Source organism: Canis lupus, chromosome 12, assembly GCF_048164855.1.
Source record: "Canis lupus baileyi chromosome 12, mCanLup2.hap1, whole genome shotgun sequence".
NCBI classification, from domain to species: domain Eukaryota; kingdom Metazoa; phylum Chordata; class Mammalia; order Carnivora; family Canidae; genus Canis; species Canis lupus.
In genome coordinates this window covers 26,305,007-26,331,805 of record NC_132849.1, presented here as the reverse complement: position 1 = coordinate 26,331,805, position 26,799 = coordinate 26,305,007, and the positions used below count along the sequence as shown (strand labels likewise).

At 37.6% G+C, this 26,799-nt stretch overlaps 1 protein-coding gene and 1 pseudogene across 2 annotated transcripts in view; both read left to right on the top strand.

Moving 5' to 3' along the window:
- CHMP3 (charged multivesicular body protein 3) overlaps window positions 1-9,036 on the top strand; it is a 57,592-nt gene extending 48,556 nt beyond the window's left edge. For both annotated transcript variants that reach the window (XM_072770120.1, XM_072770121.1), the window contains 3 exons: window positions 4,506-4,627; window positions 7,183-7,297; window positions 8,429-9,036. In XM_072770120.1, the coding sequence (XP_072626221.1) occupies window positions 4,506-4,627; window positions 7,183-7,297; window positions 8,429-8,571 (380 nt within the window). In that variant the 3' untranslated portion in view covers window positions 8,572-9,036. The remainder of the gene's footprint in view (window positions 1-4,505; window positions 4,628-7,182; window positions 7,298-8,428) is intronic.
- Window positions 9,037-10,856: 1,820 nt separating this feature from the next.
- LOC140601336 (cytochrome c oxidase subunit 7B, mitochondrial-like) lies at window positions 10,857-23,667 on the top strand (annotated as a pseudogene).
- Window positions 23,668-26,799: the final 3,132 nt, after the last annotated feature.

Genomic DNA, 26,799 nt, shown 5'->3' with positions numbered 1-26,799 from the left:
ATTGGCTATTTTGAATAAAGCTGCTATAAAAGTATACAGGTTCTTTAAAAAATGTACATCTCTTCTCTGAGATAGATGTCCAGTAGAACAATTGCTGGTTTTTATGGTTGTATATAAGGAACTGTCAAACTGTTGTCCAGAATAACAGTACATTTTAAATTCCCACATGCCAGTGTATGAGTGGTCCAGTTTTTCTGCATCTTCCACATTTGATAGTGTCACTATTTTTTTTATTTATTTTTATTTTTTGGCCATTCTGATGTATGTGTGGACCTGATTGTGGTTTTAACTTGCATTCCTCTAGTGGCTGATGAGTAGGAACATTTTTTCATGTGCTTACTTGCCAGGTGTATCTCCTATTTGGTGAAATGACACTTTTCTATTTTTGTGTATGTTGGAAATTTCTACAATGAAATGCTAAAAGACTAATCTTTTAAATTCTTCAATTTTTCTATGTTTCTTCCTGGGTTTTAAATGCTTTTTGTTGTTGTTGTTGTTGTTGTTGTTTTTAATGTTTATTTCTGGGTTTTAGTTTCTTTTCTGAGATCATTTGATCTGTTATTATCACCAATATGTAGTCATTCTATATCTAATTGAAAATTTGGGGAGAACTAGTTTCTGTCTGTGAATGTCTCTCCCATTCCTTTTGCCATATGAAATGGATTTATTTCTATAAAGAAGTATTATGGAATTTTTATGGTCAGTACAAAAAAGGAAAAACACATTTCTGACCTAAATATGTCATTATATGTAGAAGCACTTGAGTCTTTTTTAACCGCCTCAGTATTGTTTTCTATTAAGACATGAATATGGGGATGCCTGGGTGGCTCAGTGGTTGAGCATCTGCCTTCGGCCCAGGGCGTGATCCTGGGATCTGGGATCAAGTCCCACATAAGGCTCCCTGCATGGAGCCTGCTTCTCCCTCTGCCTATGTCTCTGCCTGTCTCTCTCATGAATAAAATAATAAAATCATTAAAAAAAAAAAGACATGAATATGTTTAACATTTTTTATTTTTTTTATTTTTTTAAAATTTTTATTTATTTATGATAGTCACAGAGAGAGAGAGAGAGGCGCAGAGACACAGGCAGAGGGAGAAGCAGGCTCCATGCACCGGGAGCCCGATGTGGGATTCGATCCCGGGTCTACCAGGATCGTGCCCTGGGCCAAAGGCAGGCGCCAAACCGCTGCACCACCCAGGGATCCCTGTTTAACATTTTTTAAAGTCAAATTTTAATGTTGTGATAGTTTTCCTTGTCTTCTGAGTTCATTTGTTGCTTTCTTCAACAAATATTTGAGTGTCCCCTTGTCAGGCACCATGCTAGGCACTGGGAGTAAAATCGTGAGTCCAGTTCAAATAAAAAAGAAATCTTGTCCTCTCTTGGGCAAGCATGTATTACCAGAATGGTAACCTTAATGAGAAGATTCATTAATCCCTGTGAAAGGATGACATACAAATTCATGTAGTATATCATTTAAAAAAAAAAAAAAAACGAAAGAGAAATCTATCCATGAGGTCCCCACTCCAGAGAGCTGTTAGTGGGGCTGTGCGCTACATATTGAGGGAGGATCAAGTGCAGAGGCCCCACCGCTGGCCCCACAGCCTGGGACGCTGGAAGAGCAGCAGGAAGGCCTGGCAATGGGCTGAGGAGGGGCCAGTAGAAAGAGCTACAACTAGGAAATGCTGCTTATTTTCATGATTCCTTCTGTGTGACTTTGAGCTTTCTAATTTCAAATGTCAGCTAGTTGCTAAAATGCTAACTTATTAATGTTTTCTGTATTAACTTTTTGGAGATGTGTGTATGCACATGTGAGCGGGGTGTGGGGGCAGAGGGGAGAGGGCGAATCTTAAGCAGGCACCCCCTGCTTGACTGACTGAGCCACTCAGGTACCCCAGAGGTTCTTTTTTTATTGTGAAATATATGTAGCTGCTAATCCTCTGTGCTCTGCCTGTTCAGCCCTTCCTGCTCCCTAACCCCTGGCAACCACCCATCTTTTTACGGTCTCCATAGCTTTGCCTCCTCCAGAATGTCATGTGGTTGGAATCATACAGTGTGTAAGCTGTTTAGATTGGCTTCTTTCATTTAGTAATATGCAGGTAAGTAAGTTTTCTTAATTTTTTTAATGGCTTGAGAGCTCATTTCTTTTTAGTGCTGAATATTCCATTGTCTGTATGTATCACACTTTATCCATTATTGTTCACTTGCAAGCAACCTCCTGGTTGCTTCCAAATTTTGACAATTATGAAGAAAGCTGCTAATCCATAGGTTTTGTGTAGACATATGTTTCAGCTCATTTGAGTAAACACCAATGAATACAATCCTGGATAATATAGTAAGAATATAATACGTCTAGTTTTGTTAAAAAAAAAAAAAAAAAAAAAAAAACTGCCATGTTGTCTTCCAAAGTGACTACATTTTGCTTTCCCACCAGCAGTGAAGTAGAGTTCCTATTGTTCCACATCCTTGGCAGCATTGAGTGTTGTCAGTGCTGGATTTTGACAATTTTAATACATGTGTAGTGGTATGTATCTCCTTGTTTTAACTTGCAGTTCCCAAATGACATGTTGATTATCTTTTCATATGGGTTTTGGTGGGTTTTTTTTTGGGGGGGGGGTGGAGGCATCTGTATATCTTTTTGGTGAGGTATCTGTTTAGGTCTTCTGCCCATTTTTAATTGGATTGTTCATTTTCTGACTGTTGATTTTAAGAGTTCTTTGCACACTTTGGAGAACAGTCCTTTCTCAGATATGTCTTGTGTAAATATTTTCTTTCAGCTTATGACTTGTCTTCTCATTCTCTTGAGGGGTGACTATTTTTATTATAAAATAATTTTTATCTGCTTCACATGCTTTTCTCATGGAACATAGAAAGTATATCTTAATCTAAATCTACTCTTTTATTTTTCTCTGTATGTGTATCTTCCTTATTTTGAGTTTTCACTGTAGCACATACATTCATTTTTGGCCTTTTAAAAATCTACTTACCCTTGTCCTGATTGGTTATCAAATTGAATTTTTTTGAATTAGTTTCATTTCTAAGTTTATTTTTGCTTCCTCTTTTCTCTGCTATAGTGTCTCTTCCCTTTCTTAACAATCAGAAGTTTATGGCTTCTTCAAAGTACAGATGTTTTAGTATTTAACACTCGTCACACCATTTTTTTTCCGTCTCCCATCTTTTTGTTTTTACTAATTCAGCTCAAAAAAGTTTATTGAACACATGTCACATTCAGGCACACTCTGGTATAGACTGAAGATGTAAATTAGGATAAAACATAGGCCTGTGTAGACATCAAACACTACAGTTCAAAAAGAACTGTATGGAATTAGCTTTATTTTTGCCCTTCTTCCCATCACTTACCTTTTACAATAATCAATAATAATCTTAATATTTTAAAACAGTTTTGTGTCATAATGGCAAATATAATTTATTTCAACCTTACAGATTCTTGATATTTCTGCTATAATTATAATAATCTCAATATTTTGATCTAATATTAAATCAAAAAATTTGATCTCAATGATTAGATCAATATTTTACTTTCCCATTTCAATTTTAAGGGAAATGAAGTATTCTCTGCAACTAGCACTTTCTCACTCGTTTGGAAAAATCACAAAACTGTTTATATGTTAGACAGGCATTTCCCTAGTCATTCTTATTTCCTTGCTTCTTGTTTTTCCTTAGATGTGGAAGCTGCCTAGAGTCTGGGTTCAGACAGGAGTAAATTCATAGTGACTCCTGGCTTAGCCAGGCTCTGCAGTACTAGAGAAGGGCTCAGTATCAGTTTTGTTGAGCAGCTCAGAACTTTAAATCTCATGAAATTCCAAAACAGATTTGGAAGTGTGCCAAATCTTTATTTTGACATGTTAAAGATGTGTGTGTGGCTGGGGTGCAAAGCAGAGGGATGATCATTTGCTATTATCATGATTTCTTAAATAAAATATATAATATGTATATAATCAGAATGTGGAAAATGTTTTCCTAGCAAGGAACTGTTACCACCAGGAACAGTGACACATAGACTTACTATGTATCTTCTCCTGACTTCTCTCATTTTCCTGAGGAGGAGTGGCAAGTCTCTCACAGAATAGCCACCATCCATAGGCTACTGTATGGGGAGTACCAGTTGGGTAGCCTAAAGCATATTTTCCAGCGTGGCCTGGCAAGGTCTAGAGCTGTTCCTGCCATGTGACTTGTCTTGTGTGACACAGTCATTCCTAGTGGACATCTCCCTAAAGATAACATGCATACCTTCAGGCTGCTAAGTCAGCCAGCTGGTGTGTGTATGTGCTCTAGGAACATGTACCTGTTGTAGCTAAAGTCATATATAATTTGGAAAAGTCAGTCTCTTGGTCAACTAGCACAGTAATGTAGTCTACAGATTCATAAATAGCTTTGGTAGTCCACCTACTACTGTTCTCTTTTATTAGAATAGCTTATGACTGTTACTCTTTATACCAGTCCTGCGTCACATTCTATTAAACCATCCTGTTACTTTTCCCTCTCAGCGGTTTTGCGAGTGGCTGGTTCCCTGCAGAAGAGCACAGAAGTGATGAAGGCCATGCAGAGTCTTGTGAAGATCCCAGAAATCCAGGCCACCATGAGAGAACTTTCCAAAGAGATGATGAAGGTGACCTGGGGCCAACCCTGCATTCATTCCTAGCACATGGCAGAGGGCTAGGGCTAGGGCTGGGCAGGAGCAGACTGACCACTGTTGCCAGACAGAAATGATTTTGAAGACAGAGGAGCAGCTCTTATAACTGGTTGAAACCATCTAAGCTGACCATGGCAGAGGCTGGGTCAGATTGCCAGTGTCCCACGATTGGGGCCTAGAAAGGACTTCTACTGGTGGCCTTCAGACAGGGGCAAGGCTCAGGAGAACATTGTTACTGAGCCCCCTGCCAGCCAGTGGTATACCACACGTTTTGTCCTATAGAGTCCTCCCAGGACTCTGTGAGGGAGCTCTTTTTTACCCCATTTTACACAGGAGGAAATTGAGTGTTCAAGTTGCCAGGTGATTTACCTAAGTGACTTTGGTAGTAAGTGACAGATCTGGGGTTGGAGCCACATACCTTACTGCCTGAGCTGTGTCAGAAGTTGTGAATGTAAGTTCCTCATGCAGGCGTGTTTCACACTTTAGACTTGTGATCTGAGAGCCAATATTGTACACCTCAGATTCTTATGTATTAGCTTGTGTATAGGAATTGCCTTCCTTCTTCCTAGGGAGTTTCATTTATGAATTTGAGTTCTGTGTGGGGCTCTTGGGCACAGGAGGGAGGAACCAGAGAAAATTGATGAAACCACAGCATAGAAAACCTACAACACAGGTGTTTGGTACCAAAAGTCTGGGGCAGTAGCAGGAAGGAGGCAATGGGGTCAGAAGTATGTGTCCTTTAAAAGTGGTGCATGGGTCTTTTTTCCCAAGTTGTGATGGCTGTCCATCTAGAACTAGATAAAAAGGTAATTCTTGGAATGACTTCAGTCCTGCTCATTCTAACTTATGTAGCCACCAGGATCTGAGGGGAAGCCCCTTTTAGAATCTGGGGTCTTCTCCACAATGCTTTCTGAATGCTGAAAGTAACACAGATTTGGAGGAAGGCCTGTATATAATAGATGATAAATAATTACTGAATACATTCTAGGATGCATCCCCAAGTACAAAATGAAGCCTCTGGTAAGGGCCCTGCTGCTTGAGGGCATGACGTTAGTCATACTCCATTTGTTCGCAGGCCCTGACCTGTTGTGTGGCACAAAGTGGGCATTGGTTGACTGGTTGCTGATGAATAAGTGCATAAATGAATGAGTGACACCCATCTCCAGGATATGGAAGGCTATTAGAGTCAGGATTCCAGTAGGCTCTTTTTAACCACTTACAGAGCACATACTGAACCTCTTCCACAATAGTCTCCAACACTAAGATGACTGCCATTCATTGGGGTCACAGGGTTCCACCTGTGTGAATTGAATTTATTTTTCATTTTGGTTGGGAGGAAAGGATCTGAGAATATATAGAATATGGTTATTAGTCTGATTTGTGTCATTAAGAGTCATTTGAGTGGTGTGGCAGCAAAGGCAGGCAGGAGAATGGACTTGCTTTACCTTTGATACCATCAGCATGGTTAGTGAGAGTTGTGGCTGCTAAGTGTGGGGGAACCAGGGCTGGAGCTGTCACAAGTGACCTGTTCCTTAAATCACTGGATCAAGATACAAAGCAAAGGGCTCAGTTCTTGCAAATGAAGTGGCACAGCAATTAGGATTTTTCTTTTTTGGCAGCTTCTCAGAAGCCTGAATCCATACTGTCCTTTTGACTCTCAGTCCCTTCCCATCTGTTCTACTCAGGGATACCAGGGGCCTCTTTCTGTCATTGGAGGGTGCTATTAGGACCTTTTGCTTTAAAACCAAACAACAATCCATGGGGTCTTACTTGGGAGCTGAGGACACTGCCTGATAAGGAAGACCTTGGGTCTGGCTTGTGTTGGACAATGTTTGAAAACAGTTTTCTTGTGCTCCATGGTGGCACCATGCTCCCTTGGGGACAAAGGAGGTTTGTGGCTGGCTTCAGGCTTCCAGTAGAGTCAGGGCGTTACATGCAGAAACGCTGTTTTAGTGATTCTCTCAGGAATGGAGGATCAGTCTTTGGTGAATTGATTGAGCCTTGCCAGAATCCCTGGACTGGCCCTATACCAGCAGCTGTAACCTGGACATGCTGAAGTACTCTTCAGGCCTTTTTAGGGTTCCATGGAACCCCACTCTGCCTTTGGTACCTGTTATAGTGTCCACAAAGACTCCACTCCCATTTTCATCCTGTTTCAGGCCCTGTACTCATAGACTCTGTTTGCAACATTAGGGCACATGCTTCCTAAGACAGCTCAGAGCACATTTGATTTTCAGCAGATTGTTCCCCAAGTGCCCTCCTTACAGTGTCAGCAGGGGCTCTACTGACGAAGGTCCCCCTCCAGCCCTAGTGCTGAACGTGGAGAACAGTTTCCCTGTGGTCTTTGCCTTTCTTCAGAGAGGACAGACAACGTCATCGTTTCTTGTGGCCATCTGTCTTGAGTGTTAGCCCTCAGAAGAGTGGTCTGGACCTGGAGACTCTAGAGCTCGGGTGGAACTGGACCCACAGAGTTGTCTGTGGGGAACAGATTTACCAACTGAGGGAAGTGATGTGATTTGTTCTGTGTTTAGGCTGGCATCATAGAAGAAATGTTAGAGGACACTTTTGAGAGCATGGATGATCAGGAAGAAATGGAAGAAGCAGCAGAAATGGAAATTGACAAAATTCTCTTTGAAATCACAGCAGGTATGGTCCTGAGATTCTTCTTCTTTCTACCCTCCTTCTGTGGTCATTCTTGCATTCACTAAATTTAGCTAGTAGCTTTTTCTTTAGGACCCTCTTTCTTCTACATTTTTAAGATTATTCAAGATAGTTCTTAAAAAGTAAGCACAATATCCATAACCATCTTTTTTAAAACACCAAGATTTTAAAAAATTGCTAGAGTCTTCAGAATGTAAGGAGAAACACTGCTCTCCCAGCAGTGCTGTTGGGAGCTTAGAGTGGTATGGACTTTCTTGAAAGCAATTTGGCAGTAGCTGACAAAGGCCCTGGACCTAACAGGTTGATTTATGGGAATCTATTCTAGTATTTAAGGATGTGATGAAAAATTTAATTCAAGGATGTCTGTAGTAGCATTATTTATCATACTGAAATATTTGAAACAAGCTAAATGCCTAATAATAGAGTATTAGTTGAATTGTGTTTTATCTGCTTTAATGGAATACTTTATAGCTATGGTAATATGGAAATACATTCATTGACATGGAAAGATTTTCACAATATAATGTGTGAGAAAAGCCTCGTTACTGCAATACATACTCTTGTGTAAAAAATAGGTCTATAGAAAAAGTCTGGAAAGGGAATAAACAAAAATAGTAATCTCTGAACAGTGGTTAATGAGGTTTTAAACTTTATTTTTACTTCTGGATTTTGGATTTTATGTTTACTAAAAAAAATTAATGACGTTTAATTTTTATCTGTTTGTTTTAAAATTATTTAATTATTTGTTTTAAAACTGTTGGGAGAAAGACTAGTTACTCCAGGAAAACATTTTGTGAATGTTTAGAAACAATTTAGTTTTACTGAGAAACATTTAACATCTTCGTGAATCTTAAAAATTAAATCTTTAATAGGGCTTGGGAATTTAGACCAAGAGTATCAGAACCAAAATTCTTAAAATCAGGATCTTCAGTTATTGTAATCTTGGTATGATGACAAGTTGGTGTTTGCATATTTATCATAGCAAAATCTCACACAGCTTGTTTTATTACTCCTTTTCTGTTCTTGTTGGACTCTTCCAGGTATGAAAGGCAGAGAGATTGAGGGACCACTTTTTAAAAACAATACTTGGTTAATTTATTTGCTGTTTCTTTTCAGGGGCCTTAGGCAAAGCACCTAGTAAAGTGACCGACGCCCTTCCAGAGCCCGAACCCTCAGGAGCGATGGCTGCATCAGAAGATGAGGAGGAGGAAGAGGCTCTGGAGGCCATGCAGTCCCGTCTGGCTACACTTCGCAGCTAGGGGCTGCCTTGCTGGGCTGTCGGGCTCTTTCACAGCCGGCCTACCCAGAGTAGCCGGCCTACACTCCTCTGAAGCAACCACCATTTTATGTATCTCTTGCACTACACCTCTCAGTGAGGCACTGCATTCTGAGAAGGTTCTCTGCTAGTATCTCTTCACTCTTTGCAGAGGTTTTGGGATCTCAACAGGATTGTCCTTGAGAGGTGGGGTTATAAATGCATCATTTTCAGGGGTATAAATAGAAGAATCTTTTGAGGGGGGAGGGCAAAGGAATCTGTCTTCTCGCAGTGCATCATTTTCAGGAATATAAACAGAAGTATCTTTTGGAGGAAAGGGCGCAAGAATGTTTTCTCCCAAGGCACTTCTGAGGATAGAGTTGATTACCTGAATGTTGAGGACTACATTTTTTTGTCCCTAAAACACTATATAAAATGGATTTTAATAAATTTCTGCTTTAACACTTGGTCTCATTGTAGATTGTCATGTGCATTTAATTTTCAAGGTTTTTGCAGTCTCAAATTATATGTTGACGTTGGAAGGAGAGAAGGTGCTATAGAGTCGTACAGGACATGGAAGCTCAGCACAAGAAGAATCTGTTCCCAGGATACTGTTCCCCAGCCTTCACAGATGTGGCAGGGGAGCCACACTTCTGCTTTCTGTCATCTGTATAATCAAAAGGATCCTCAAGAATTGTCCTGTTGGCTGGATGGCTGTATTATACCCTGACAGGTGTGTTTATGTACTTTTCCTTCCTGTCCTTCCCAATGCAAACTGGACCCAGGACAGACACCTGGGAGATTAGGACTCTCTCATTCTCTAATTGCTTTTCTCTGCTGCCACTCTTATTATTGTTCAGCTCATTTGGGTAAATACCAGGGAACACGGTTCCTGGATTACTGGTAAAACTTATGTCTGCTTTTCTAAGAAACTACCAAACTGTCTTCCAAAGTGGCTGTACCATATCGCATTCCCAGGAACCATGACTGGGAATTTCTGACCCTCTCATCCTCATGAGTAGTTATCAGTGTTTTTAATTTTGACCATTCTAACATGTATGGAGTAGTATCTCAGTGTTGTTTTCATTTGCAATTCCCTAGTGATTTATGATGCTGAACATTTTTTCATGTGTTTTTGTCATATGTATATCTTTTTTGGTGAGGTGTTTGTTTAGGTCTTTTGCCTATTCTTAATTGGGTTGTTCATTTTCTTATTGTTGAGTTTGAAGAGTTCTTTGCATGCTTTGCTAACAGTCCTTTCTCAGATATATCTTCTATGGATATTTTCTCACAGTTGTGGCTTGTCTTCTCATTCCTTCACATTTCACAGAGCAGTTTTCAATTTTAATGAAGTTCAGCTTCCCAAAAATTTCTTTCATTATCATATCTTTGTTAGATCTTAAGTCATGGTTATACCCATGGTCACCTAGAAATTTCTCTGTTATCTTCTAGGAATTTTATGTTTTACATTTAGGTTTTAATCTGTTTTGGTTTAATTCTTGTGAAGTTTGTTAGGTCTATTTCTAGATTTTTTTTGCATGTGGACCTCCAGTTCTAGCATGATTTGCTGGAAAGACTATCTTTGCTGCATTGTATTATCTTTATTCCTTTTTCAAAGATTGACTATATTTATTTGACTCTGTTTCAGGCTCTCATTTCCATTCCATTGATGTGTTTGCCTCTTCTTTCACCAATACCACACTGTCTTAATTGTTGTACCTTTATAATAAGTCTTGAAGTCAGATAGCATCAGTCCTTCAACTTTGTTCTTCAGTATTGTGTTGGCTATTCTGGGTCTTTAGCCTCTCCATATAAACTTTAGAATTCATTTTTCAATATCCATAAACTAACTTGCTATGATTTTGATCAGGATAGGCTGTGGATGGACGGATGGAATATTTACAGCCACTCTTTCAGCCATTCAAATAAAATTATCTAAATGTAGGGTTGGATTGTTTCCATTGTTTGAAGTGGTGGTCCTGTTGCTCCATTCCTGTTTTCAGGTTAAGGAAAGAGTATTGTTGACTTATCATCATGTCATATAGTCCATTTTCCCTTAGTAGTCTTTTGGGCATCATTGGAAACGGGGAAAATTAGATACTGTCCTGGCCCTGGAAGGCCCACAATCTGGGAAGGGAAATAATGGTGTAAATACCTGCAGTAAAAGTTCTCCTCTATCCTTAGCCTCTCATCTTAGGTGCAGTACTAGCTGCACCAGCTACCACTCTCTCTCCACCTCAATACAGACTGAATCTAGTTAGTGTCCTAAAACAAAAAACAAAAAACAAAAGTAAAGTGTACTCAGAATAGCATCCCACACCATCCATCCAAAACAATCCATTTGTTTTGTTTTGCTTTGCTTTGTTTGGAAATACAGCCTACTCTAAAAATCATCCAACTTGTGGTGATCACCCAGCATTTCCCTCTAAACAGGTTGTAACCTCTCGTTCCCTGTCCGTCCCCACTCTTCCCTTGTTGTCTGTCATGCCTTCCTGAGCACTTAACCACCTGTACAGCTAATATGTCCTTAGGCCTCCTTGTCACGTATTTCCTCATCTGTCTCAGAACCCCTGGAGAGAAGAGGTTATGACTCATAAATACTCCTAAATAGTATTAGCCGTGCCTGTCCCTGCACCTCCTCCTAACACCTAACCCCTAGCAGAAGAACTAGGACCACTTTTCTTGTCCTACTCTAGTGACACAGATGATCTTTAAATGCTAATTTATATTGTCAGTAGGAAAGGCTCCTAAATGAAATAAATGGGAAATTTTGGGTTCAAATAAACATAAAGCAGGTTGCTTTACTTTTCAGAGAACTTTCATATACTTTTCCCCAAATTTATTCGACCAAGTTTTCTTTTGAGAGATGCCAGAAACATTTCCTTAGCCACTGAAACCTTTTCAGAAATGCAAATCCAAACCACAGTAGAGAAATACCTTTTTTTAAACTAACAAATTTCTCTTCTACATTTAATTATAGTTTTAAAAAATAAAGTGACATAAGCAAAATAGTGGAGTAGGCAGCTCCATACACCCATACCTCCAAGGAAACATTATAAAAAGTACCAGAAACTGTCAGAACCAACTTTGTCAGACTGGAAAGGAAGAATTTACCTCAGCCACATGAACCCTATTAAGAAAAAAGAAACAAAAACAGTAAGAGAGCCTTGTGGCTTTTTCACTGGCCCTTGCCCAATCCCTCTCCCAACTTGGCAGCAGTCTTGAAGATAGCTCACTCTTGCAGTGTCTGACTCTGGTCCCTAGATCCAGGGGGACAGAGCAGACTTAATCACAAATTACCTGTTTTTCTGTCTGCCCTTTACCTGTGGGCCGCCCTGAAGACCTAATACAACGTGCTCATCTTTGGTTTATCTATCATATAACTTAGGTTGGAAAAGCAGCAGGCATTGCTTGAAAACAGGTTAAGGAAACACTTTAGGGAATCCTGGGTGGCTCAATGGTTAAGCATCTGCCTTTGGCTCAGGGCGTGATCCTGGAGTCCCAGGATCGAGTTGTGCATCGGGCTTCCTGCATGGAGCCTGCTTCTCCCTCTGCCTGTCTCTGCCTTTCTCTCTATGTCTCTCATGAATAAATAAATACAATCTTAAAAAAAAAAAAAAGTGAAACCACCTGGGCAACAAATTACAGTTTGAGACATACAATAGCTTACTTAAAACTGGAAGGAAAAGCCAAGGAGAAGGTTTCTTTGGGATAGTAGGGCATTCAAAAATATGTAGATATGCATGTAGCCACATGCATGCCAAGTACCAGAAATATCAGAAAAGATCTGAGGGATCCCTGGGTGGCGCAGCGGTTTGGCGCCTGCCTTTGGCCCAGGGCGCGATCCTGGAGATCTGGGATCGAATCCCACATCGGGCTCCTGGTGCATGGAGCCTGCTTCTCCCTCTGCCTGTGTCTCTGCCTCTCTCTCTCTCTCTCTCTCTCTCTCTCTCTCTGTGACTATCATAAAAAAATTAAAAAATAAAAAATAAAAAAAATAAAAAAGAAAAGATCTGAGAAGACCCCAGACTTTCACCACTAGCTGATCTATATGCTTGGTACAAACAGGAGCTGAAGGCTGAGACAGAATTGTCAGTAGTCTAGCTAAGTCATAAGAATGTCCCAGCACAGGGCCAATCCAGAAAGACTGGAACAGGTGTATTTGTTGGTTTGTTTTTTTAAGGTTCTGGCATTCAAAGAGATCTCTGTCAAAATACTGGCTGAACATAGCAAAGCCTTCAACAATTAAGAAGTGCAAACCCTGGGGAAGGGAAAGATTATGATTTCCAGAATTATTCTGGAATACTCAGATGTCCAGTTTTCAACAACAAAAATCAAAGCATACAAAGTGGAAAGTATGGCCCCTTCAAAAAAAAAAAATTAATAGAAACCATCCCCCCAAACACTGCACTTCCTAGAAAAAAAAACTTTAAACCAATTTCCTTAAATACACTTCAGAGGTAAATGAGTAAGATGATGAATAAAACAAAAATATCAATTAGAAGAAATTATTAAAAAGGAAACCACATAGAAATTCTAGACCTGGGATCCCTGGGTGGCGCAGTGGTTTAGCGCCTGCCTTTGGCCCAGGGCGCGATCCTGGATACCCAGGATCAAATCCCACATCCGGCTCCCGGTGCATGGAGCCTCCTTCTCCCTCTGCCTATGTCTCTGCCTCTCTCTCTCTTTCTCTCTCTCTCTCTCTATCATAAATAAATAAAAATAAAAAAAAAACTTAAAAAAAAATAAAAAAGAAATTTAAAAAAAAAGAAATTCTAGACCTGAAGAGTACAATAACAAGTACAAAAATACACAAGAGGGATTCAACAGATTTGAGTACACAAAAAGAATTGGTGAACTTGAAGATAGAACAGTTGAAATCCAGTTTGAAGAACAAAAAAGTGAACAGCCTAAAGAACTTGTAAGACCACCAGGGTCACCAAAATATGCATAAAAGAGAGAACAGGGGACGCCTGAGTGGCTCAGCGCTTGAGCGTCAGCCTTCAGCTCAGGTCGTGATCCTGAAGTCCCGGGATCGAGTCCCACATTGGGCTCCCTGTGTGGAGCCTGCTTCTCCCTCTTCCTGTGTCTCTACTTCTCTCTCTGTGTCTTTCATGAATGAATAAATAAAAACTTTAAAAAGTATATTTAAAGGAATAATGGCAGGGCAGCCCTGGTGGCTCAGTGGTTTAGTGCCACCTTCAGCCCAGGGTGTGATCCTGGAGACCTGGGATCGAGTCCCGCATCGGGCTCCCTGCATGGAGCCTGCTTTTCCCTCTGCCTGCATCTCTGACTCTCTCTCTCTCTCTGTCTCTCTCATGAATAAATAAAATCTTTTAAATTAAATAAATAAATGAATAATGGCTAAAAAAATCTTCCATATCTGAAATATATGAATCTACACATCCAAGAATCTCAAATTCCAAGCCATAAAATAAAGGAATCCACACTGAGACATAGTCAAGTTGTTTAACAGCAGAGACAATGAGTAATGAAAGCAGAAGAGAACCAACTCCTCACGTATAAGGGGAGCCTCAATAAGATTAACAACTTTCTCATCAGAAACCGTGAAAGTCAGAGGCACTTTGATGACCTATTTAAGGTTCTAAAAGGGGAAAAAGAAAAACTGCCAATGAAGAATTCTATATCCAGCAAAACTATCCTTCCAGAATGAAGGATATTAAGATACTCCTGGGCAGCCCTAGTGGCTCAGCGGTTTAGCGCTGCCTTCGTCCCGGGGTGTGATCCCAGGGTCCTGGGATTGAGTCCCACATTGGGGTCCCTGTGTGGAGCTTGCTTCTCCCTCTGCCTGTGTCTCTGCCTCTCTCTCTCTCTCTCTCTCTCTCTCTGTCTCTCATGAATAAATGAATTCTTAAAAAAAAAAAAGATACTTCCCGATAACAGAAGGCTTTCAGGTTTAAATGAAAATATAACAGTAACTTTAAGCCATATGAATAAAGAACACCAGTAAAGGCAACTTCATTGAAAAATAAAAGCATTATAATTTTGGTTTGTAACTTTTCCTTTTCATATGAGTTAAAGGCAAATACGTACAAAATAATTATAAATCCATGTTAATGAGTACATAATGTATAGAGATGTAAGCTGTGACATTAACAATATAAAGAGGGACAGTGTTACACAGAAATGGAGTTTTGGGATACTATTGAAATATAATTGGTATTATTCAAACTAAATTGTTATGTTAACTATAGTCACAAAAGTAACTACAAAGAATATACCTAATACACCGGGAATAAAAATGGTACAGTACAAAATTTCAAATATGAAAAAAAAAAAAAGAATTGGACCTACATATACAGAAAACAGCTAAACAGGAGAAGTAAGTCCTTTATGAGTAATTGAATATAAATAAACTCCAACTGAAAGGCAGAGATTGGGAGAACAGATTTTTAAAAATCATCTATATACTTACTCATTTTAGATACAAAGACACAAAAGGTTGAAAGTAAAAAATGGAGGGGGTGCCAGAAGGATGTTGGAATAGGAGGACACTAAACCAACTTGTCCCACATTTACAACTAACTATATTATCACTCATATTCACATCAATAAACTAGAGTGTGAGTTGAAGACTGGCAGAACAAACTCGACAACTAAAGACAGAAGAAGCTACATCAGAAAGATTAGAAAGGATAGAAAATGGTGGTTGGGAGCTGCAGCCACAGACCGGAGAAAGCACTAGGGAGCCCCATAACGTCTGCCTTTGAAAACCAGAGGGGCTGAATTCCGTGAGTTGGTACAGTGTGACTTGGAACCTGGAACCTTAAAAGTCAGCCAACTCAGCCCTAGGCAAGCTGAGAAAGTGAATGACAGTCGTTGGCTCCCAGCCCTTGAAGAGACGAACAGCCTGACAAGAGGCAATACAGAAATAATAGCTTGCACAATGGGAGTGAGACCTTTTATACTAATTTTAGAGTGTGTTCTAACAAAACATGTCAAAACAAGGCCTATTACAAAGGACACTATGTAATAAAAAGAACAATCCAACAAGATATAATTCTAAATCTATATGCACCCAATGTGGGAGCACCCAAATACATAAAACAGTTAATAACAAACATAAAGGAACTAGTCAATAGTAATACAATAATAGTAGGGGACTTGAACACCCCACTTTCATCGATGGATTGATCATTCAAACAAAATGAAATAGTGGCTTTGAATGACACATTGAATCAGATGGATATAACACATATATTCGAATATTCTACCCTAAAAAAGCAGAATACACATTCTTTTCAAGTACACACAGAACATTTTCCAGAATAGATCATGTATTAGGCCACAAAACAAATGTCAACAAATTGAAAAAGTTCAAAGTCATACCATCTATCTTTTCTGACCACAATGCTATGAAATTAGAAATCAACCACAAAAAAATCTGGGAAGACTACAAATACATAGAGGTTAAATAACATACTACTAAACAATGAATGGGTCAATCAAGAAATCAAAGGAGAAATCAAAAAGTACATGGAAACAAAAATGAAAACAATGGTCCAAAACCTTTGGGATGCAGCAAAATTGTTTTTTAAAGATTTTATTTGTTCATGAGAGACAGAGAGAGGCAGAGATACAGGCAGAGGGAGAAGCAGGCTCCCTGTGGGAAGACTGATGTGGGACTCAATCCCAGGACCCCAGGATCACAACCTGAACAAAGGCAGGTGCTCAACGAGTCACCCAGGTACCCCACAAAATTGGTTATAAGAGGGAAGTTTATAGCAATAGAGGCCTACCTCAAGAAGTAGGAAAAAGCTCAAATAAACAACCCAACTTGGTTTTTCAGGGCTCTTGGCAAGTGTACTTGGCACAAAGTTGTAGCACAGCAGTAACTGCAGTTGCACCATTCTGCCTTCAGCTTCAGATGTTTCCTGTGGCCAGAAATGCTCTAAGTCATCTCCAAGTTCAAAGCATTCCACAAACAATGGCAAGGCAATCACCAGAAACAGGCACCTGATTTCCATGACAAATTTGGTAATGCTGTATTAGCTAGTGGAACCACTTTCTGTATTGCTGTATGGGCATATACAGCAACACAAATTGGAGTAGAATGGAACCTGTCCCCTGTTGGCAGAGTCACCCCAAAGGAATGGAGGGATCAGTAATCCCAGCTAGTGTAATAATGAATTGTTTCAAAACCAACTCATAATTGATGCCAAGTGAAAGCACTGTGCACCCACTAAAATATGGCATGATTTAAGAAAAGTACATTTGAAACCTTAAAAAAAAAAAAACTAACTTTACACCTAAAGGAGCTGGAAAAAGAACAAACTACACCCAAAACCAGCAGAATAAAGGAAATAACAAAGATTAGAGCAGAAATAAATGATAGAGAAACTAAAGCAAACAAAAAAACCAACAATAGATCAATAAAACCAGGAATTAGTTCTTGAAAAGATCAACAAAATGATAAATCTCTAGCCAGACTCACTGAGAGAGAAACTCAAGTGAGCAAAATCACCAATGAGGAGAAATAACACTACAGAAATACAAACAATTGTAAGAGAATTTTTTAAAGATTATTTTATCATTTATTAATGAGACAGAGAGAGAGAGAGGCAGAGACACAGGCATTGGGAAAGCAGGCTCCATGCAGGGAGCCTGAAGTGGGACTGAATCCCAGGACTCCAGGCTCATGCCCTGGGCCGAAGGCAGGCACTAAACCACTGAGCCACCCAGGGATCCCTTGTAAGAGAATTTTAAGAAAAACTATTTGCCAACAGATTAGACAACCTTGAAGAAATGGATAAACTCCCACAAACACAGAACCTCCCAAAGAAAGAAAATTTGAACAGATCAATTACCAGCAATGAAATTGAATCAGTAATCAAAATTCCCAACAAACAAAAGGCCAGCACCAGACAGTTTTACAGGTGAATTCTACCAAACATTTAAAGAAGAATTAATACCTATTCTACTCAAACTATTCCAGAAAATAGAAGAAGGAAAATTTCCAAATTTATTCTGAGGTGAGCAGCACCCTGATACCAAAAACAGCTAAAGACACCACAAAAAAAGGAGAACTAAAGGACAATATCCCTGATGAACATGGATGCAAAAATTCTCAATATGACCAAATCAAATGCAATGATACACTAAAGAAAAATTCAATATGATCAAGTGGTATTTATTCCTGGGACACAAGGATGGTTCAATATTTGCAAATCAATCAATGTGATACATCACATCATTAAGAGAAAGGATAAAAGCCATATGATCATCTTGAAAGATACAGGAAAATACATTTGTCAAGAGTACAACACCCATTCTTGATAAAAAGCCCTCAACAAAGAAGATTTAGAGGGAGCATACCTCAATATAATAAAGACCATATATGAAAAACCCACATTGAACATCATACTCAATGGGAAAAAAACAGCTTTCACCCTAAGGATGTCCACTCACAACTTTTATTCAACATAGTGCTGGAAGTCCTAGCCACAGAAATCAGACAACAAAAAGAAATAAAAAGCATCCAAATTGGTAAGGAAGAAGTAAAACTTACGCTATTTGCAGATGACGATACTATATATTGAAAACCCTAAAAATTCCACAAAAGAACCCTAGAACTGATAAATGAATTCAGTAAGGTTACAGGATACAATAAACATACAAAATCTGTTGCACTTCTATACACTATCAATGAAGCAGCTGAAAGAGAAATTAAGAAAACAAGCCCATTTACAATTGCACCAAAAATAGTAAGATACTTAAGAGTTAACCTAACCAAAGAGGTGAAAGACTTGTACTCTGAAAACTACAAAACTGATGAAAGATGACACAAAGAAATGGAAAGATACTCCATGCTCATGAGTTGGAAGAACAAATACTGTTAAAATATCTACACTACCAAAAGCAATCTACAGATTTAATGCAATCTCTATCAAAATGCCAACGTTTTTCACAGAAGTAGAACTAGAACAAAAAATCCTAAAAAGAAACATTTTTTTTAGATTTTATCTATTCATGAGAGACACAGAGAGAGAGGCAAAGATAGAGACAGAGGGAGAAGCAAGCTCACTGTGAGGATCCTGATGTGGGACTTGATTCTAGAACTCTAGGGTTATGCCCTGAACCAGAGGCAGACACTCAACCACTGAGCCACCCAGGTGCCCCCCAAAATCCTAAAATTTATATGGAACAACAAAAGACCCCGAATAGCCAAAGCAATTTTGAAAAAGCAAAGCAAAACTGGAGGTATTACAATTCCAGATATCAAGTTATATTACAAAGCTACAGTAATCAAAACAGTATGGTACTGGCACAAAGAAAAAGACACGTAGATCAATGGAACTGCAGAGAAAGCCCAGAAATATACCCACAATTATATGGTCAATCTTTGACAAAGCAGAAAAGAATATCCAAAGGGAAAAAGTCTCTTCAACAAATGGTGTTGGGGAAACCAGACAGCTACATGCAAAACAATGAAACTGGGCCACTTTCTTTCACCATGCACAAAAATAGATTAAAGAACTAAGTGTGAAACCATAAAAATCCTAGAAGAGAGTACAGACAGTAATTTCTCTGACATTGGACATAGCAACATTTTTCTAGATATATCTCCTGAGGCAGAGGAAATAAAAGCAAAAATTAAACTATTGGGATTACATAAAAATAAAAAGCTTCTGCACATAAACATAAAGCTTCTGCTTATGAAGGAAACAATCAACAAAACTAAAAGGCAACGTACTGAATGGGAGAAAATATTTGCAAATGACATATCCAATCAAGGGTTAGTATCCAAAGCATATAAAGAGCTATATAACTCAGAATGAAAACAAAAAAAGTCCAATTACAAATGGGAAGACATGAACAGACATTTCTCCAAAGAAGAGATCCAGATGGCCAACAGACGCATGAAAAGATGCTCAATCAAATGCAAATCAAAACTAAAATGAGTTATCACACATACTTGTCAGAATGGCTAAAATCAAAAACACAAGAAACAAGTGTTGTGAGGATGTGGAGGAAAAGAAACCCTCTTGTACTGTTGGTGGAAATGCAAACTGGTGTAGCCACTCTAGAAAACAGTATGAAAGTTCCTCAAAAAGTAGGACTGCCAAAAAAAAAAAAAAAAAAAAAAAAAAGAGTAGGACTGCCTTATGATCCAGTAATTGCACCACTGGGTATTTATCCAAAAAATGCAAAAACACTGATTCAAAAAGATACATGCACCTCTGTGGTTGTAGCAGCATTATTTACAATATCAAATTATGGAAGCAGTCCAAGTGTCTATCTATAATAAGATGGATGGATAAAGAAGATGTAATACACACACACAAGAATGTTATTCAGTCATAAAAAAAGAATAAAATCTTGCCATTTGCAATGACATGGATGGAGCTAGAGGGTATAATGCTAAGTAAAATAAGTAAGAGGAAGACAAATACCATAGCAGAATTTAAGAAACATAAAATAATGAGCAAAGGATAAAAAGGGACAAACCAAGAAATAGACTCTTGACTATAGAGAATTAATGGTTAACAGAGGGGAGGTGGGTGGAGGGATGAGTGAAATAGGTGATGGAGATTGAAAAGTACAGTTGTCACGATGAGCACTGGGTGATGGATGGAATTGTTGGGTCACTATATTGTACACCTGAAATGAATATAACACTATATGTTAACTATAGTGGAATAAAAGGAAAAAACCTCAGTGGCTTAAATGGTACAAATGTAAAAAAAAATTGGGAAAAAGATAATCCATATGAATAGTATTCATTTGTTACACACTATTGGGTACCTATATTATCATCAGACTGAAATAGATTATATATACGCACCTAACAGTAGATACCTGAGATATATGAAGCAAAGCTTGCCAGAATTGAAGAAATAATTATACAATAGAACTTTCAGTAATGATGACAACAGTCAAGCATACAGTCAATAAGTAGAGGACGTGAACACTAAATATCAGTTAGACCTAATAGACATACAGAATACTATACCCAATAATCATAAAAATATATATTGTTCTCAATGGAATATTCTCCCGGATAAACCATGTAAGGCTACAAAGTCTCAAGAAATGTAAAAAAGAATGAAACCATACTAAATATCTTTTTTTTTAAACACAAAGAAATGAAACTGGAAATCAGTAAGGGGAAAATTGGAAAAACACAAATATGGGGAAATTAACACATTAAAGGGTCAAGGAAAAGGGTACCTGGATGTTGTAGTTGGTTGAGTGTCTGACTCTTGGTTATGGATTATGTCATGATCTCAGGGTCATAAGATTGAACCTTGCATTGGACTCCACATGCTCAGCTTGAATTTCTCTCTCTGGCCCTCTGCCCTTCCCTGCTCACATTCTATTTCTAAAATAAGTAAAATGTAAATTAATTAAAGGGTCAAGGAAAATCTCACAATGGACATTAGAAAATAGCTTGAGATGAATGAAAATGTAAAGACAGCATGCCAAGACATAGAAGTTGCTGCAGAAATAGTGGTGAGAGGGAGGTTTATAGCTGTAAATGTGTACGTTACAAAAAGAAAATATCTCAAATCAGTAACCTAACCATCACCTTAAGGCACTAGGAAAAGAAAAACAAACTAAACCCAAAGTTAGCAGAAAGAAGAAAATAAAAAGGTTACAGTAGAAATAAAATTGGAAACAGAAAAATGAGAAAAATCAACAAAACCAAAAGATGGTTTTATAAAAAGATCAACAAAATTAATCTTTAGACAGACTATAAGAGGGAAGAGAAATAGGAGAGCAAGAAAGACTTAAGTTACTAAAATCAGAGGGTGCATTACTATCAAATTTACACAAAAAGACTATAAGAAAATAATACGAACAGCTACATGCTAACTAGTTGGAAAACCTAGGTAAATGGGAAAATTCCAAGACACAAAGTACCAAAACTGAGGAACTGAAAATCTAATAGACCAATAACAAGTAAGGCAACAATCAAGAATCAAAAAACAAACATACAAACAACAAAAAACTCCCAACAAAGAACACTTTAGGATCAGATGGCTTCATTGGTGATTTCTACCAAATATTTAAAAAGGAATGGGCACAAATCATCAAACTCTCCCAAAAAAATGGAATAGAAGGGAATACTATTTAACTCATTCTTTAAGGGCAGCAGTACCCCAATACTAAAGCCAGACAAAGATACTACAAGAAGACTACAAATATCCTTTATGGATATAGTTGTAAAAATCCTCTACAAAATACTAGGAAAACTAAATCCAGTGTAATATTATAAAGATTATGTACCATGACCATATGAAATTTAGTCCAGGAATGCAAGGGTGGTTCAACATAAGAAAATCAATTAAAATAGTACACCATACTAATAGAATGAAGGAAGACAACCACCTGGTCATCTCAATTGATACAGAAAAGACATTTGACAATAGTATAAAATCCAACAGTTGGATTTGACAAAATCCAACACATTTTAAGAACAGAGAACTGAAATAAACTAGGAGTAGGAGGGAATTTCTTCAACATGGTAAGAGCACATATGAAAAATATACAGCTAACATTATACCCAACAGTAAAAAAACAGAGAGAGCTTTCCCCTTAAGATCACAAAAAAAGCCAAGAATATACAAGGGGGAAAGGACAATTTCTTTAATAATGTTGTCATGAAAACTGGACAATAAGAAAAAGAATCAAACTGGACCATTATGTTACACCATACAGAAATTAACTCAACATGGGTTAAAGATTTGAACATAAGACCAGAAGCCATAAAGCCATAACATGTTTAGAAGAGAACATAGGTGGTAAGCCACTTGGCATAGGTCTTGGTGAGGATTTTTTTTTTTTAATCTGACATCAAAAGTAAAAGGAACAAAAGCAAACATAGGCAAATAAAACAAGTGATGAGGGACTTTAAAAACCCTTATGAATGATTTTACTCAGCTCACTTAAGTATCTAAACTAGTATCTTAGTATCTGAACTAGGTTACTTCTTTGGCATCTTCCATACATGGCACACTTAATTAGTGGTCAAATTTAGTTTTTCCTTTAGAGAAAAAACTAAAAGAATTTCCCAGTCTCAGTTTCTAGAGAAAGAAAAAGAAATTGTTGTTTAACCCAACACTGAAAATCAAGATGATAAGATGGGAAACTCAAGTCTGGGAGAAAAAAATCAAACTGTGATATTACAAAGTTAAGTGCAAGATGGAGTCCACAGTTAATCCTTCAGGGAACTAGTCTTCCTAATTGTCTGAAATAGGTAAGAAAGCGTGTTTAAAAATGCAGGGAAGGGGCATCCAGGTGGGTCAGTCGGTTAAGCATCTGGCTTCAGCCCAGATTATGATCCCAGGGTCCTGGAATTATGCCCCATGTTGGGCTCCCTGCTTAATAGGATAGTCTGCTTCTCCCTCTCCCTCTGCCCTTGCTCCTGCCATCTCTCTCTAATAAATAAATAAAATCATTTTTAAAATCTTAAAATGCAAGGAAAAGAGCAAAGGGAGTGCTGTTTGGATTTATTTTAATATAAAGCATGAGCAGGGAAGCGAAAAAAAATCAGAAGACAAAGGTGCTTGCTTTGAAGTACTTTTATTCAACTTGAAACCTGAAGTTCTAGCAAGAGCAAATAAGTAAGGAAAAGAAAGCAAAGGTATCCAGATTGAAAAGGAAGATGTAAAATTATCTTTGCTCATATGATCTTATATGTAGAAAACTCTAAATACTCTACACATAGGGGCACCTGAGTGGTTCAATTGGTTAAGAATCTGCCTTTGGCTCAGGTCATGATCTCAGGGTTCTGGGATTAAGTCCCACATTGGGCTCCCTGCTCTGCGAGGAGTTTGTTTCTCCCTCTGCCTGATACTCCCCCTGCTTGTGCTCTCATTGTCAAATAAATAAATAACATCTTTAAAAATAAATATATTCTACACACAGGCACACAATTGTAGGAGCTGATAAGTTCAGCAAAGTTGTAGGATACAAAATGTAAAAATTGGTTGAAAGAAAAATCAGTTGCATTTCTATACATCAGCAAGGAATGATCCAAAAAGAAAATTGCAAAAACCATTCCACTTTCAATAACAACAAACAGAATAAAATATGTAGGAATAAATTTAACCAAGGAAGCACAAGACTTGTACACTGAAAACTAGAAAACAGAGCTGAAAGAAATTAAAGACACCACTAGGTACTCACTTAGGAATATGTAAATGTATCAGATCAACAACTCACACATCTTACACAGTATTTCAAGTAGATTTCAATAAAGCTGAGGGAAAAGAAGACACCAGTAAGGGCAGCTCAGGTGGCTCAGCGGTTTAGCACTGCCTTTGGCCTAGGGTGTGATCCTGGAGACCTGGGGTCAAGTCCCATGTTGGGCTCCCTGCATGGAGCCTGCTTCTCCCTCTGCCTGTGTCTCTGCCTCTCTCTCTGTGTCTCTTGTGAACAAATAAAATCTTAAAAAAAAAAGACTACAACAGTAAATTGAAAGACATCTTATGTTCATGATCACAACACTTAACATTGTTAAGCTAATACTACTCAAACCAGTAAATGTAGTTTCAATGTAATCTCTTTCAAAACCTAGATGGGTTTTACTTTTTAGTGATGGAAAGACCCAAGTCAACATCCATGTGGAATTTAAAGGGACCCTGAATTTAAAAAAAAATTAAAAATCTAAACAAAGAACAACAAAGTTAGAGGACTTATGGTTCTTGATTTTAATACTTACTACAAAGTAATAAGAATCAAAACAGTGCACCACTGGCAAAAGGATAGAATTATAGAATAGACTGGAAACTTAGTAGTAAACCCTCTTATCTGTGGTCACCTGTTTTCTGAATGGGGGTGTCAAGACCATTCAATGGGGAAAGAATAATCACTTCATCAAATGGTGCTAGAAAACTGAAATATCCATATTCAAAAGAATGCACTTTGAACTCTACTTTACTCCAAATAGATCAAACCTAAATTTAAGAGTTAAACTATAAAACTCCTAGAAGAAAACAGAAGAGCAAATCTTATGACCTTGAATTTGCCAATATTTTCCTAACTATAACACCAAAAGCACAGCCAAAAAAATAAAAAATAGGTAACTCAGACCATTTAAATAGAAAATTTAAGAACTTTTTTGCATCAAAAGACACTAGCAAAGAGTGAAAAGACAACCCACAGAATGAGAGAAAATATGTGCAAATTGTATGTCTTAACTGTTAATGGTTTAATATCCAGAATACATAAAGTACTCGTAACTCAACCACAACAAGACAACCCAGTTAAAAAATGGGCAAAGTACTTAAGTAGATATTTCTCTAAAGATATTCAAGTGGCTAATATGCACACAAAAAGATACTCAACATCATTAGGAAGAAGCAAATTAAACATGAGAGGACACTACACCTATGAAGATGGCTACACTTGGAGAAAATGGAAAATAGCTCATGTTGGTGATGACATGGATAAATTAGAGCCATCATGCATTGCTGGTAGGAATGTAAAATGGTACTGCCACTGTGGAAAACAGTTTGGTAGTGCCTCAAAAAGTTAAATATATACTTATCATTTGATTCAAATTTCACTTTCAGATTATATTCTCCAAAGGATAATATAATATAATCATAGGGACTCTGATACTTGTACATAGTGTTCATAGTAACATTATTCACAATAGCCAAAAGGTGGAAACACTCTAGTATCCATCAAGTGAATAGATTAAGAAAATGTGTTATGCAATGGAATATTATTCAGCCATACAAAAGTATGAAGTTTGGAAACATGCTACAATGTGAATTCATCTTAAAAGCATTATGCTGAAGTAAAATAAGCTGCACAAAACATAGATATTATATGATTTCACTCATAAGTCATATTTAAAATATACCAATTCACAGATAGAAATTGATTAAAGGCTACCAAGGGCTGGAGGTAGGGGAGAAAGGGATTATTGCTTAATGGGTACAGAGTTTCTGTTTCGGGTGATGAAATATTTTGGAAATAGATAATGGTGCCAGTTACAGAGATTTGTGAATACCACTCAATTTTACAATTAAACATAAATCTATGTTGAACTTTGCTAAATTATTTTTTGTATATTTGACATGATCACATGGATTTTTGCCTTCGTCTGTTAAATATGAATTAATATCTAAATATTTTGATATTAAAATAGACCTTTATTCCTTAATCTTCTTTTTGGTAGTAACACACCATTTTTTATACATGCTAGATTTGAATTTGCCAATAATTTATGGCAAATGTAAGTGATTTTTGGCAATGTAACTAATATTGGCCTGTAATTTCCTTTTCTTTTACTACTGTCAGATTTTGGTATCAAGTGTACTAGCCTTATAAAATCCACTAAGCAGTCTTCTCTGTCTTCTATCCTGCATAAAATAAGGATTATTTGTTTTCTAAGCTTGGTACAAACTACTTTTGTAAAACTATGCCTGCTGCCTTTTGGGCAAAATTTTTAATTATCAATTCAGTTATTTTAATACTATTTATCTAGATTTTCAGAATTAATTTTTATATATTTTCTAGAATACTGTCTATTTCATTTGTTTTAAATTAACAAATCAATGATTCACATAAGATTTTTTAAATCTCTGCCATATTTGTAGTTATATTTTCATTTTCATTCTTAATATTGTCCACTTGTACTTTTTCATCAGTCTTGCCAAAGTTTGTCTATTTTACTAGTGTTTTTCATATTCAGCTTCAATTTTGTCAATCATTTTGATTTCTTAACTTCTGTTTTTATTAATCTCTTCCTTTTGTGTACTGTGAGAGTACCTTATTTTTCTAGTTTATTGAGTTAAATGTTTTTTATTATTCTTTTTGTTTTCTAATAAATGCTTTTAAAACTTTATATTTCCCTTCTGTGTAATTATTCAGCTGCATTCTACAAGCATCTTACCCTGTGTACAAACAAGTTAGCCCGCCACGTTTTCATGGATGCTAGTAAAGGATTTGAGACTCAATTTCACAATTTTTGTTGGTAGTGCAAATTCCAGTTCCTACAGTGATGTAAGAGGGCCAGATGATACCTCCATATACAGAGGTTCATTATAGGAAAGGGATACTGAGCTTAGGGAATCCAAATATTTTATAATGGGTAGTTTTCCCCCAGAGGAATACAGTATCTCTTATAAGGCTGTTAACTATCAAACAGCTTTGAGAAAATAGTCTAAAAGAAAGGGCAGTCAGTGCCTCACTCACAATGTATACAGAAACATAAGGGAACCAGAAAGAGCTATCTTCTAACAATATTGGGGGA